We start from the raw sequence: 16,533 nt of genomic DNA, 5'->3' as shown, positions 1-16,533 counted from the left end.
TTGTAAATCTTCCGTGTTGGTTCGTAACCTTATCATCATCTGATCTCGTGGGTAATGAAACATTTACCTCGGGCTCTTGCTTGAAACTGATATCTATCTCATTTCCCAAATTTTGGGGATCTTCCAGAACGTTATCAATGTTTTCTCGTACGGAGTCAATAATTTCGCAAAAAATGTTATTTTTGTTGTCATTAAGAGATTTTTTGAAAACTTTTATGGGTTTAAGCAGCTTGATATTGCCTTTAGCATTATTATTTTCCTGATTCAGGTTATTAAATTTTTTAACTATGTTATTAACGGAAATTGGGTGATTGGAGGTGACAAATTTAATAGCTTTGTTTTTGTGGAAGTTTTCGTTGGTAGTACTAATGGATGCTAAATATTTTTTGTATTGGTGTGAAAGTAAGACATTAGTTTCTGTTAAAATAATCAAACCTTGAACTTTAGACATTTTTAACTGTTGCATCCTTTGCTCTCTCTTCTCCCTGAGACTTGAAATTATAAAATAAAGGTTGAATAAAGATATTATATTATAAGTAGGAGAAAAGAAAAAAAACGATGAAAAAGTCTTCTTTTCTTTAGAAAATATATAAAAAGAATTAAAACTTTTTGGCTTGCATCGCCTTTAGTTTAAGGAGATTCTGCTTCTTTTGCTGAGCTGCCTTCATTTTGGAATCAATCTCATCTTCCACAGTTTGTTTATCGACAATATGATCCAAGTTTCCATTGCATAGCTTAATCAGAGTTTGTTTAAAAACCAGGATGTATAAAACAAGAGATCTGCATGGCCCAACCCACAACAGTTAGTGGGTCAGGCTAAAAAAAATTGACATGGTGGAAAACCGGTTTGCAAAAAATTTTAATAAGCCAGGCCGAATTTTCCAATTTTTTAAGTAAAGAATTAGGAAAATTTATGGTAAAAAATTATTACTAGCCAGAATACTTGTACCAAATTATTTTAAGAATTAGAGGCCAGAATAAAAAAAAATTTGAACTGGCCATAAAATCCTTTTCAAAAATTTTCCGGGCAAGTTTACGCTAATTAAATGATAGATTGTTTTTAATTCTAAAAGGACAACTTTCTGATTTAATTATTTGTTACATAAATTTATATCAGCTCAATAAGTGTTGATTTATCAAATAAGGTCATTTGTTTTGTTTTAAAATTTGCAATTTAAAACAATTACCTATTTCATCAGGATGTTGAACCAAACCACGAACCCGAAATAACATTATACAATTTTCTGAACCTCAACCGAATTGTTATAAAAAAAATTCAAAAGGAGAGGACCGAACTGTTATAAAGTTTTTTGTACTAGTTTATAATTTTTAATTATTTAATTTATTGATTAATATAATTTAAATTACTCGTATTTATTTTATAACATATATATTTATTAGTTCATTCTAATTCAATTTAAAAGAAATAATATTCATTTAGGGTCGTATTTATTTAAATATACACGGACCAGACCTAAAAAATAATTTTTTAATACGCAGGCCAGGCCTAAAAATATTTTAAAAAAACGTGCTGGACCGAATAACTAAATTAGCTATTATAATCTATAAAAATTAAGTATAAATATAATATATTTTAAATTTTTTTAAAAAAATTCGGGCCAGACCATGCAAATGGTATTTCATCAGGTCTCTGATGTTTATTATGTTATTAATTATTATGTTACTCAATTTGCTATTTCTTATTTTTATTTAATAAAATTGAGATATTCAATTATATTTTATACATAAATTTCTAAGCTGGAGTGAACCAATAAATTTGTAAAAATAACAGAAATAGAATTAAATGGTTTTAAAATTTTAAACTAAGGACTGGTAGAAACTAACCCTTTATACCTAACAGTTCAACGACCGGGTCTATAATGAGAAAAATTGACTTAGGCTTAGCCAAAAATATCGGCTCAAGATTAGCCAAAAAATGTAAATCCAAGCAAATAACTATACCACCAGCTTTTAATCTTACGAGATTCTAAAATGGTTTAAGGAAAAATTATTTAAAGTTTTTTATAGGTGTAAAGGGTAAAGGATTGTACTATAATGTAGAGATCTGCAAAAGTAGGCCCGGCCTATTTTTTTAAAAAGAAATTGGGTTCGGGTTGGGCCAGGCCTAATAATTTTTAAAAAATTCGGGCCGGGTCGGGTCGGTCTTTGGAATTTTTTTTAATATATCTAAATTTATTAATTTTATGTTAAATTTTAATGTAAAATAAAAATATTAGATTTTTTATAGAAACTAGATGTATATTTTGAATAATTATAAAAATTAATTTCTATATTTAAATAAATTCGGGCCGGGCCGACAACACTTTTTAAAAAAATTTCGGGTTCGGGCCGACTAAACTTTTTAAAATAGATTCCGAGTTCGGGTCGGGCCGGCAAATTATTTTAAAAAAATTTCGAGCCGGGCCGGACTTGAGAAATTAGGCCCGATGCAGATCACTACTATAATGTCTTAAAAGCTTTAAAAAAATTGACGTATTCATTTCTTTTATTGAGGCCGTGTAGTGTAAGGGATAAAAACCTGCGTTTCATTAAAAAAAATAAAAGCTGTTTTTTTTTGTTTTTAAATTATTTTTAAAATTTTTAACTATAATATTGTAAAAAAAAATAATGACAAATGTTGGATTAAAAACTTTCATGACTCAAGGTAAAATATAATAAATGCAATAAATATTTGACAGTTTGCAAAGTAAAAAACCAGCATGATTGACGAAACCCTATACTCAAGAAAGATATTAAAAATTCACAAATTATCATGAAGATAGAGAAGCATATCTACATTTTCAGGTTGAAGATTACTTCTTCTTTCTTCAAGAATTCTCCCAGTAGTGGAAAAATTCCGCTCACAGCTTAAACTTGAAGCAGGAATTGCCAATACCCGTTTTTCCAATTTTACTAAAATTGGAAATTTGCTTTGATGAGCGGCCCACCACTCTAACAAATTATACACCTTAAATGTTTCATCTATTTATTTATTTATGTAATTATAATATTCATCATCGGGTACTGACATATTACCAGAATTACCATCGCCTCATTTGTCATAAAACGATTCAGTTTGTTTAACAACAGTCGTAATTTGACTGGTCGATGGTATTTCATTTGCTTCCTGAGCCTCTTGTAATTTAATAAAATCTTTTATATAGTTTTCCGTCATCTTGCGATCTGTTCCTGACAACATACATAATTGCTTGAATTTGGGACAGAGAAAAAGAGAAATAAAATGATACTTGTGTAAAACAAATTTTTCAATTAAAATATGCTTTATATTAAGTAAAATCAATTTTATTTCTCCTTTTTCGCTTTGAAAGGTATTACAAACTTCAAGAAATAATATTCCTTTATTTGATTGTTTTGGTAAAATATATTCTAAAAATTTAGATATGAATTATAAAAAAATATATTAATAATACTTGAATATTGGGGCTTATTTAAGATATTCCTTTATTTGATGTTTTGGTAAAATATGTTGTAAAAATTTAGATAATATATTAATACTTTGAATAAATTTGCAGGAAATTAATAATTAGATCGATTAGTGGGTGTTAGGTAGTGTTAACCATCACCCAATATTATATTAATCATAACTATAATATAATATGATCTTATAACCATTAACTCTTAATGTAAAAATTTTTATAAAAAATATTAAGACCCGGCCCGGGTTTAACAATCTTAGGCCCGGCCCGGATATATTTTAAAAAAAAATTTTAGGCCTGGCCCGGATATGTTTAAAAAAAAAATTTTAGGCTCAGCCTGGCCCGGGTATATTTAAAAAATTTAAAATACGGCCCGAGCTTAGGGCCGGACCTGCAGGTCTCTAATAGAACTAAATTATGCTACAATTAAATAGATTCAAAGTTTAATAAAATAATAATTACATTTAAATCTCGCATAGAACATATCTTGCTCAGTTCACTATTTTGAAAGTTCCTCAATCTATTGGCTGTGAGATGGTGAGGTGTTAAAAATCTAGTTTGTGGCGTTAATCTGGAGCTTCTTCTAATCCCTGTCAGTTTAGTAATCTTTTATCAAATATGAAAATAAAATATATATTAAAAATAGAAAATGTACAAACAAAAAAATTAGTCATTTTGTGCTTTTGGATGTTCTCTTCTCTCTTCTCTACAATTTTCCTTAAAAATTCCAAGCCTTTAATAAATGAATACCTTGATTTCTCTACTGGGTAGCTGCTTGTGTCTTATTTCGGAAGGGTTATTGGTCCAAAAATTAAGACCGAGCTTATTGGTTGAACCTAGTGGAGTGAAAGCTCCCTTGCTATTGGCTAGAATGCACGATTGTGAATCGTTTTTTGATTTAAAACTATTATCGAGTAAGACCCTAGGATTTTTTAGATTGTTTCGGATTTCAAAATGCCTTTCACCAAGAGATTTATTGTTGTGGCTGTTCATGTTATACAGATTTATTTCTTGTCTGCTATCGTTATAGTTCTGTGTAGTTTGCAACTGACTTGTGCAGTCTGCCAACTTTTTTTCAACATTATAGGATTGGGCAGATGAAATTGTTTCTTCCTGGCTTTTATTGCCCTTTTCATAATATATATTTTTTGGAATAAAAATGCATTTATTTTATACAAAAATAGAATAGATTGGTGATCTGCAAGGCCCGGCCCAGTAGAATGGGCCTATTTTAAAAATTATTTAGGTTAGGGCTATGACATTTATTTATTGGGCCGGGCCTAGTGATATTTAGGCCCGATGCAGATCTCTAGAATAGATAATACTATAGTAATTAAACTCTGAAATAGTTTGTGTAACTCTGTCCTAGTCTTACCTTTAAAAAAATAAGGCTCTGCGAACTCAAATTTGAATTAGCAGAAACTTAAACAAGAGAGTTTGAGTCCGCCCAGATCTAAAACCAGGATTGATAAAAGATCCATAAATAAATGTTTGGTTTGTGTTCCCAAAATGCCCAAATAAACAATTTTAAATTTATGAACCCTAATTAGGGTTCACAATTTAGTATAAAATTATGTTAACTTAAGATAAAAAAATAATTACTTGATTCAAAGGCTCCTGGGTGGCAGGCTCGTCTGTGCAATGGTCAAATATCATGATAGTATCGCTAAAAAATTTATATAGCAAATTTATATAGCAAATTTATAATTAAAAAAACGTTAAAGACAATAAAACATATCTACTTGTTTAATCCCACTTTTATATTTCTATTATCAGTTAATGTTGACAAATAGTTGGCCCAATGACATTATACCGACCTAGACTAACAATTCTAGAATTTTTAAAAAAATCAGCGATTTAAATCAATATTTTTAATAAAATTCTATTTACTAAATTTGATCAGGTTATTTTTTTTTATTATTCTTCTTTTGAGAATTAATTTCAATCAAATTAATTTAAATAAAGAAATAATTGAACTGAATAAACATAACATAATGTAACCACGTCGTTTACTTTTCAACTTCAGGGGGGCTCATTTTAGAAATTCTCAAAAAATTGGAAATAAAAAAAGACAATTTTCACTAAAAAACATGATTTTTCAGAGGAACTTTTTAAAGAAAAATCATAATCTAAAATAGATGATATATAATGAGTACATGTGAAGCAAACTGGAATTAAAGAAAGAAAAAAGAATATATATATAAATGAGCCATTATTATAATATTTTTTGGAACGTTCCAGCACTGTTCTGGGAACGTTTCCGGTATCGCCATTATTATTCTGATAGTTTTCCATACTTTCCCCCAATTGCCATACCCAGAACGTTTCAATCCATGTCCGTGATTTTAATTAGTCAGTCTAAGTTAGTATTAATGTATTGAATTTACTTCTTATTTTTGTTTCAATATAAAAAATTTAGCAATGGTTGTACTTGGCATCTATTTTGTCTGGTATATCCTCTTTCGGTGTGTCTGCGACTGTGTCGGAATCTTCGCACAAATTAATACTAATGATTTTGTCTGGTATATCCTCTTTCGGCATATCGGCGACTGTGTCGGAATCTTCGCATAAATTAGTACTAATAATTTCATCGTTTTCTATTGCGGATTCCAAAATTGTGGTTCTATCTTTTTCCACCCTTTTTCGGCGTCTGGTTTTAGAAATTGATTTTTCTATTGTTTGCTTATATATTTTTTTTAAAATAAGAATTTAATTCAAAAAAATTATTTTCAAAATATTGATATATTTTAAAGATATGATATTGGCAACTACTATGTTTACTTATAGATTTCGAGTGGTTAGCTTAAAGTAGTGTAAAATAAAATGAATTGACAGAATTTTTACTGCAGTAACTTTTTCATAGGCATTATTGGAAATAACAGTGAATTAGCGGAAATTTATGAGAATTAATGATATTGCTTAAATTGTAACCAGGGTTTAACAAAAATCTTCAAATGAGCATTTGATTATAACTCAAAAGATTTTTGATCGAAAAATCTTTTTTGAGCAAATCTTTTGTGATTTTTTTAAAATAAAATGATTCAAGTAAAATCTTTAATATTTTATTTTTTGATTTTAAAAATTTTTGAATAATTTTACTTTGTAAATGTGACAATTCATGGTAAATATTTTGAATAAGTAAAATTTCAAAAATGTTTTGACATAATTTTAATGTATTGATATTTAATGTAAACTAGAAAAGTGACAATTGTCATAATACTCATCACAGAACCTTTTAAAATAATTTTAGTTAAAATATGCTAGAATAAATATTTTGAGCATGTTTCGAGATGGTTTCAGTGATTGTAAAATATATAAAGGTGACAATTGTCATAAAACTCATCTCAGAACCTTTAAAAATAATTTTAGTAAAATAAGCTGGAATAAGTATTTTAAGCATGTTCAGATATAATTTCAATGATAATATACTACCTGTAAAGGTGACAATTGTTATAATACTCATTCCATATTTTTAAATTAAAAATAGGTAAAAATAATTATTCAAAAATGTTTTGACATAGTTTTAGTTACATCTAGTGTTGTTAAATGGCTGAGCTAAGCCAGCTTAGCTGAAAACTCAGCCAGTTTTTGAGCCAAAAATTCGGCTCAGGATCAAGCCGGCTGGCTCAGCCGTTGGCTCAAGCCGAAATTTATTTAAGATTAGTGTTGTTAAACGGCTGAAAACTCATCTAGTTTTTGAGTCTAAAATTGACTCAAGCCGGCTTTTTGAGTCAAATTTAGCTCGAGTCGGCTTAGGACTTAGATCAAGCCGACTATTGATTCGAAATTTATTTATTTGTTAGCGTTGTTAAACGGCTGAGCCAAGCCGGCTTAGTCCTAAACTCAGCTTGTTTTTGAATCAAAAATTGACTCAGGCTTAAGCCAAAAGGAAGATCCCATAATTAAAAAAGGTATACGACACTTATTTCATCGGTATGGCAAACTTTTGTTTTTTATTTTTATTATCTTGAGAAATAATGATATATGGATTTCCAGGTTATAATATTGTTGTTAAATGGCTGATTTTGAGCCGATTTTTTAAAACGGCTAACTCAATATTTTAGCCAAAAAAATATTGCCTAAGCCTCTAGATTTAAAAAAGTATACGTCTATACCTTTGTTCCTTCTATGAGCAAAATCTTCAGGTTTGCGTAATATTCTTCTGGAAAAATTGAGTTAGCCGTTTTTAAAAATCACCTGAAAATGAGCGTTTACAACGCTAGGTTAAACTGCTGTTCATAAATATATGAATTCTTTATTTAATTCAGTTATATAACAAATAGACGTAGCGGCATTAAAGAAAATTAATCCTAGATGTATTGTATTTTTAATATTTTCTTAAAATGTATAAGTTATTTAAAAAATTAAATATTAATAATATGCATTAAAAAGTACTAGACTGGAGTGGAAGATTTTTTAAATATATTTATAGTTAAAAATAAGCATGTGAGCTACCTAAGAGTTCTGGAGGCCACTCATGTGGCTTAACGAGAGGATTTTCCATAAGGAGCAAAATATATATATATATTATAAGGTAAAATATTTGTTGATATTGAAGATAGAAATATCAATAATCAACTTAAACGATTGAAAGATGGTGTTTAGTTAGACCAAAAATAACATTAAAGGGACGAGCCGGCCCTGAATATATAGTTATAGTACGAAATCCTGGACAGGCCTAATTATTTTTTTGAAAATCGGAGCCAGGATGAAATTTTTCTATTTTAAAAAATCGGACTATGCAAATGACACCTTTGCATCTATCTGATAAAAAAATTATTATTTACAAAAACCACATTTAAAAATTCAAAAACATGAATAAAAACCAGCTTTAAAAATATTTAATAAAAAAATTAATTAATATTTACATCGAATTCTCTGAAAAATATTGAGTTAATGAATAATTATTTATCAATCAAATTATCTTTAGCTTAAAAATAATAATGATTTATATTTATTTTCTATACCTATAAAATAAATTACAACAAACTAATTTTACACCCATTTGCGTCAAAAGACTTTAGAAATAACGATTATGACAATTGTCACTTATCTATATAGTACATCTTCACTGAAATTTTAATTTAACATGTTTAGAACCTATATTTATACCCATTTGCGTAAAAAAATTAAATAAACTTCAAAAATAGCGATTATGACAATTGTCACTTTAGGGTACATCTTCACTGAAGTTTTATTTAAACATGTTAGCAATACTTATTTTAGCCCATTTACATCAAAAAAAATTTAAAAACTTTAAAAATAACGATTATGACAATTGTCACTTATCTATAGTACATCTTCATCACTTTAGGGTACATCTTCACTGAAGTTTTATTTAAACATGTTAGCAATACTTATTTTAGCCCATTTACATCAAAAAAATTTTAAAAACTTTAAAAATAACGATTATGACAATTGTCACTTATCTATAATACATCTTCATAAAATTTTATTTCAATATATACTTTTACCCATTTGCGTCAAAAAAATTCAAAAAACTTTAAAAATAACGATTATGAAAATTGTCACTTATCTATAGTACATCTTCACTGAAATTTTAATTTAACATGTTTAGAATCTATATTTACACCCATTTGCGTAAAAAAATTAAATAAATTTCAAAAATAGCGATTATGACAATTGTCACTTATCTATAGTACATCTTTATAAAATTTTATTTAAACATATTTACAATATATATTTTTGTCCATTAGTGTCAAAAAAAAATCTAATATCTTTAAAAATAACGATTATGACAATTGTCACATTTATGTGTTATATCTTCATTGAATTTGTAATTTAACCTCTTTACAATATAAATTTGTCAAAAAGTTTCAAAAATGTTTAAAAAAACGAATATGGCAATTGTCACATTAAAATATTTTCCTTAAGAATACATATTAAAAATTATTATAATTATTTTTAAAAATTATTAGCATAAAAAAGTTTAATATAAATATTTTTAAAAATTATTTTGAAAAAACCACCTCTTTTAATATACAAAAATATAGATTATTTTACAAAGATGATTTAAAAAAACATAAAAGATTTCACCTCAAATATTGTTTATTATAAGAAAATTCTCCAAAAATTCCCTCAAATACAAAGAAAATTTAAAATTCTTATTATTTTTGAACTTAAAAAATTATTTTTGCTTAAAATTTTGGGCGTGTGAAAATAACTAATAAATTGTAACAAAAATAATATTATAATACAACCCAACAATAGCAGCATATCATTTTTTTATTAAAAAAACATCAAATCAATAAATCTATTTTTATAATCTTATATAATAAAAGGCTTGTCACAGTTACAGTCACAACTGTGACATTATATAGTCAATTATTTTACCTGATAATAGTCAATTATAATTTTGTTAATATATTATGTAATATTGAACTTCTTTATTAATTATTGGACGTTTGTCCTACTTAAATAGGGAGTGATTCTTAATAATATTTAATTAATATTAACAAATTCGGAAGTATATGTTAAATTGTAGTTTTAATCTCCATGATATTTAGCGCCATCTATAATATTATATTTTATTTTAAATAGCATTTATTTCTAAGTTGAAATGTAAATATTTTGTCTTAATTGATGTCAAATATATTGTTCTTTCTATATATCTATAATTTATCTATCTATCTATCATAGCAATTTTAAGCCAATTTAGATCATATTAGCAAAATGGATTTAATCTCCTATAAATCATGGAAAGCATTTCAGAAGTATTTTGAGGCAATAGGCAGGAAGGAACATTAGTATGAAAAAAATGTTTGCAGATAATCCTATAAGAGCTAAGGAATTCAAATCTATAATATATATATTAAATAAAAATCATCATAGCTTAAACATATCAAACACGCATTCATAAACCAAATCGAACCGCCATTTTCAAAAAAAGAATTTCAATACAAAAAACAATTACAAAACATATAATAATATAATAATTACAATAATTGATATTTTTTTAACAGACACAACATCGAGCAAAACCTTCAATCATCAGTAAATAATTATATTTTTTAACAGACACCACATCGAGCAAAACCATATACTTTCAATTTACACATCTTAATCTTGAAAATACTGAAAATCAAGAACAAGTTGAACATTACTGTGGGCCATTAAAATCTATTTTATTATTTTTTTAGATTCCTACACAAGATACCATTCAACAAAACCAAACAATGGAATGTTTCATACTACCAAAATCTAAAGAAGGCATTATTGCTTCAACAAGAGTAAATTTTATATTTTTTTTAATTTGTATTGTATGTTAGCTGATAGCCCGTCAAGAATGACGAGGAATCAGATTTTTCCTATCTTATAAGATGTGATTCCGAAATATATATTTATTAGGTGAGGGGCTATTCTAATATTTTCCATTATTTTTTATAAATATGTTTATGAAGTATATATTTAGTAATTTTATTTTATGTCCACAATAATAAATATTTTAAACTAAACTTATTTTTATAAAATTGAGTAATTCTTATATTTTTAAATTTTAATAATAAATCAACATAAGGAGAAAGCTAGAAAGAGACAGGCACTTTGTCGTATCAAGAAAAGGAACGAGCAAAGTCTTATTCCTACAACATCCAACCATCTTGAAGATACTGGAAATAAACAATTTGCTTCAACATCCAGTCATCTTGAAGATACTGAAAATCAAGAACAAGTTGAACATTACTGTGGGCCATTAAATATTCTATGCCCATATTGTAATGCATTAAATTTTATTTCTGAAAAACCATCTGATGGAAAATTTAAAAATTGCTGCCACAAAGGTCGTGTTTTATTGCCACAATATCCAGATTTTTTAAAAGATTTACTTTCAAATTTAGACAATCATTATTATAAAAATTTCTCTCAGAATATCCGCTCATACAACAGCTCCTTGGCCTTTGCCTCGATGGGGGCTAAAAATGATAATTTATTAAATAAAGGCCCATACTGTTTTAGGGTTCATGGTCAAATTTATCATCGAACTTCACATTTATATCCTCCTAATGGCGTTTCCCCAAAATATGCACAATTATATGTTCTTGAAACATCTCAGGCTATTGAAAATCGTGTACTTTTAAAAGAAAATTCAGCCTGTGATATTCATTTATTAAAAAAACTTGATATTTTAATTCGTCAAATAAATCCATATGCTATTAGCTTTAAAACATTGGGTGAGGTTGAGAAGGCCGAAGAAATGAAAGCTAGGTTAGAAAACCGTCCTATATCAAAGGTAAATATGCTTTTCGCCGTGATCGTGCTAATGATAGAAGAAGATTTAATATTCCTACTATTGATGAAGTAGCAATGATTTTTAATAACGATGATGGAGAACCACCTTTTCAACGTGATGTTAAAGTTTATCCACGAAATGATGATTCAAATTTAGTTATCTTAAATATTCTTAGCCCAAATTTAGATCCTATGGTGTATCCTTTACTATTTCCTTATGGTGATCATGGATGGCATACGGATATGAAATTTAATGGGCCATTTAACAAGGGAACAAGATCAAATATAACTGTTACAATTTAAAATATCAAGGTTAGCTATTCGTGCTAACATTTTTAATCCTATTCTTTATGCTGGGCGATTATTTCATCAATATGTTGTTGATTCTTACCTCCAAGTCGAAGCTAATAATTGGAATTATATAAAATTAAACCAATCAAAATTACGTGTAGAGGAATATTCAGGGCTTATGGATCATATTTCTAAAGCAAATGATAATACTAATTTACCTCTAGGAAGAGCCGTTATTTTGCCTTCTTCTTTTCAGGGGTCCGAAAGAAACATGCGTGAACGATATCATGATGCTATGGCTATCGTTTCTAAGTTTGGTAAGCCTGATTTATTTATAACTTTTACATGCAATCCCAATTGGAGGGAAATTAAAGAAAATCTTTATAAAGGACAGAACCCTTCGGATAGACCTGATTTATTAGCTAGAGTTTTTCATTTAAAATTATCTGAATTATTACACGATATTATTAAAAAAGATTTCTTTGGCAAATGTTCGGCGTATGTTTATACCATAGAATTTCAAAAGAGAGGATTACCTCATGCTCATCTGCTCATTATATTAAGCGAAAATAATAAAATTGAAACAACCGAGTGTGTAGATAATTTTGTTCGAGCTGAAATCCCAGATAAAAATATCGAACCCCGATTATATGATATTGTAACTCGCTTTATGATACATGGACCATGTGGTATTTTGAATCCTCACTCACCATGCATGGAAAATGGTTCGTGTACAAAAAAATTTCCGAAAGATTTTCAAAAAGAATCTCAACACAATGCGAATGGATATCCATTTTATCAACGTAGAGATAAGGGTTTTATTCATGTCGGAGGTAAGCCAGTTGATAATCGATACGTAATCCCTTATAACAAATATCTATTATTAAAATTTAATGCACACATAAATGTTGAAATATGTACATCAATAAAATCCGTCAAATATATTTTTAAGTACGTTTACAAAGGATACGACTGCGCTAATATAGATCTTAAAACTAATTCGCTTCAATCTCATGATGAAATTAGAATGCATATAAATGCCCGATATGTAAGTGCATGTGAAGCCATGTGGAGATTATTAGGAAATCGTATGCATGATCGATCTCACGGTATAAATCGATTAGCAATACACTTGCCATTTCATCAACCGGTATATTTTATAGAAGGACAAGAACGTCAGGCATTAGAGAAATCTGCCAGCAGAAATACTACATTAACTGCCTGGTTTGAATTAAATAAAAATGATGTTAATGCCCGTCAATATTTATATGTCACTATACCATATCATTATACTTTCAGCGCTAATAAGTGGAAACCAAGGCAAAGACAAAACAATATAATTTCAAGGATGTATACTGTTGATCCTAAATCCGGCGAGAGATTTTTCCTACGTTTACTATTACTTCATGTTGTTGGCGCCACAAGTTTTGAATATTTGAGAACTGTAAATGGAGTTTTATATAATACTTTTAAAGAGGCGGCTTTTAAAAGAAATTTATTGGTTGATGACAAGGAATGGGAAGCATTTATGGAAGAAGCGTCAACATTTTTAATGCCCATACAGTTGCGTCAATCTTTTGCCTTTATTTGTATTTTTTGTCAGCCAGAAAATCCAAATAACCTCTGGGAAAAATTTAAAAAATATATGATAGAAGATTTCGCACATACCCATACAGATTCTATTGCAATTAATATGGCCTTATCAGATATAGAAAAAGTATTGCACGACCATGGTTTTCGTTGTAGTAATTTCAATTTGCCTGTTCCTACTTTAATAGCTCAGGATGATTTTTATAATAATGATCTTGAGGCAGCTGAGGCATTGAAACTAATTACTAAATTAAATTTTTTACAAAAATCAGCCTTTGATTTAATCGTTCAATCTATCGAAAATAATGATTTTCCTCAGCGTTGTTTTTATATTGATGGTCCAGGTGGATCGGGAAAAACTTTTTTGTATAATACCCTAATGTGCTACATTAGAGGACGCAACCAAATAGTTTTACCGTTTGCAACAACAGGCATTGCCGCTATTCTTTTAAAAGGGGGTAGAACAATACATAGTGGATTTAAATTACCTATTCCGATTGTTGATAACTCTGTATCTCGCATGAGTCTTCATTCCCCTGATGCTACTGTTATTAAAAGGTCCAAATTAATTATTATCGACGAAGCCACAATGATGACTAAATACGCTTTACGCTGTATCGATAGATTACTTAAAGATATAATGCAAATACAGTTCCCATTCGGTGGTAAAGTTATATTATTGGGCGGCGATTTTAGGCAAACTTTACCTGTCATTCCAAACAGTTCAAAAGCATATATTATTGAATCGCGTCTTAAGTCTTCTGATTTATTAGTTTATTTTAAAGTTATCCACCTGAATGAAAATATGCGGTTATCTTTTGAAGATGTTGAGTATAATTCCTGGCTTTTGAATGTTGGAGAATCTTTATCAAATGTTTCCAATCCTTTACTCCCTCCAGATTCGATTGAAATCCCAAATTCATTATTAGAAAATTCATCAATCAAATCAATATATGGAGACTCCATACAAATATCTGATATTAACCTATTTTCAAAAAAAATTATATTAACCACTAAAAATAACATAGCCCTAAATTTAAATAACGAAATTATTCAAAAACTACCAGGAAATTCTAAGATATATTTTAGCGCCGATTCTATACAAACAGATAATCCTGAGGATTTACTTAATTTCCCCATTGAATTTCTTCATTCTCAAACCCCATCAGGAATGCCTCCTCATATTTTAAATCTTAAAGTTGGGACAATAATAATGCTTCTTCATAACATGAATCCCAGCAGAGGCTTATGCAATGGGACACGACTTCTTATCAAAAATTTACATGATAATTTCATAGATTCTGAAATATTATCAGGAACGCATAATGGCCATCGCGTTTTTATTCCTCGAATTGATCTTTCCCCGAGCGATTCCCGGTTGCCTTTCATATTAAAAAGACGCCAATTTCCTATAATTCCTGCTTTTGTTATCACTATAAACAAAAGTCAAGGTCAAACATTCGACAATGTCGGCCTCTTTCTTCCTGAACCTGTGTTTTCCCATGGTTAGCTCTATGTCGCTCTAACACGTTGCAGATTTTAAAAAAATATGAAAATAAAAATATTACCTACAAAATACCAGGGCACACTTTTGAATGATAATAGAGTATTTACTCTTAATGTGGTATATCGACATATTAAATTCTGTCGCTACAAATTAATAACGATACCACATTGAGCAATACCATCAAAGATCCGATACCATAATCAGTAAATTCTATTTTATACTTTCAATTTACACAATATATTTACAGCAAACTACAATCAACAAAATTTTAAGGCAAGCGCTACAACCATGGAAATTAAAAAAAAGAATCGTATTGAGCAAAATCATCAAAGATCCGATACCATTATCAGTAAATTCTATTTTATACTTTCAATTTACACAATATATTTACAGCAAACTACAATCAACAAAATTTTAGGGCAAGCGCTACAACCATGGAAATTAAAAAAAAGAATCGTATTGAGCAAAATCATCAAAGATCCGATACCATTATCAGTAAATTCTATTTTATACTTTCAATTTACACAATATATTTACAGCAAACTACAATCAACAAAATTTTAGGGCAAGCGCTACAACCATGGAAATTAAAAAAAAGAATCGTATTGAGCAAAATCATCAAAGATCCGATACCATTATCAGTAAATTCTATTTTATACTTTCAATTTACACAATATATTTACAGCAAACTACAATCAACAAAATTTTAGGGCAAGCGCTACAACCATGGAAATTAAAAAAACGAATCATATTGAGCAAAACCATCAAAGATCCGATACCATTATCAGTAAATTCTATTTTATACTTTCAATTTACACAATATATTTACAGCAAACTAGGCAAGCGCTACAACCATGGAAATTAAAAAAAGAATCGTATTGAGCAAAATCATCAAAGATCCGATACCATTATCAGTAAATTCTATTTTATACTTTCAATTTACACAATATATTTACAGCAAACTACAATCAACAAAATTTTAGGGCAAGCGCTACAACCATGGAAATTAAAAAAACGAATCATATTGAGCAAAACCATCAAAGATCCGATACCATTATCAGTAAATTCTATTTTATACTTTCAATTTACACAATATATTTACAGCAAACTACAATCAACAAAATTTTAGGGCAAGCACTACAACCATGGAAATTTTAAAAAAACGAACCACATCGAGCAAAACCATCGATATTCCAGACGAATGCTTAAAAATCTAACATCCCTCTCATTTTGAAATATCTTTAATCTCATTTTTAGTAAAATTTTTGATATTATAAAATTTACTATATTATATTTTTTATCTGGTTACAAATGCATATGTGTTGGAACCCAATAATCGTGAAGTCTTGAGGTATATACAATTATTATTATATATTTTCTTATAATTCATATCTTTGTCTCTTTTTTTCTATTTCTTCCTTCTTTTTTTAATTCTTTTTTTCATTTCTTTGCTCTCCTAAA

General features: G+C 28.4%; 1 protein-coding gene across 1 annotated transcript in view; it reads right to left on the bottom strand.

The window, feature by feature from the left end:
• LOC135926265 (uncharacterized) overlaps window positions 1–16,533 on the bottom strand; it is a 35,599-nt gene that overhangs the window by 7,097 nt on the left and 11,969 nt on the right. Inside the window, exons 5-11 of the mRNA XM_065462070.1 lie at window positions 5,869–6,119; window positions 5,040–5,103; window positions 4,188–4,565; window positions 3,900–4,043; window positions 607–734; window positions 436–491; window positions 68–375 (exon numbers count right to left, since the gene is read on the bottom strand). Coding sequence (XP_065318142.1) covers window positions 68–375; window positions 436–491; window positions 607–734; window positions 3,900–4,043; window positions 4,188–4,565; window positions 5,040–5,103; window positions 5,869–6,119 — 1,329 coding nt within the window. The remainder of the gene's footprint in view (window positions 1–67; window positions 376–435; window positions 492–606; window positions 735–3,899; window positions 4,044–4,187; window positions 4,566–5,039; window positions 5,104–5,868; window positions 6,120–16,533) is intronic.

Source organism: Gordionus sp. m RMFG-2023, chromosome 3, assembly GCF_954871325.1.
Source record: "Gordionus sp. m RMFG-2023 chromosome 3, tfGorSpeb1-WG-v2, whole genome shotgun sequence".
Lineage (NCBI taxonomy): Eukaryota > Metazoa > Nematomorpha > Gordioida > Chordodea > Parachordodidae > Gordionus > Gordionus sp. m RMFG-2023.
Note: the sequence above shows the minus strand (reverse complement) of the source record. Positions and strands in the feature narration are given on the sequence as shown.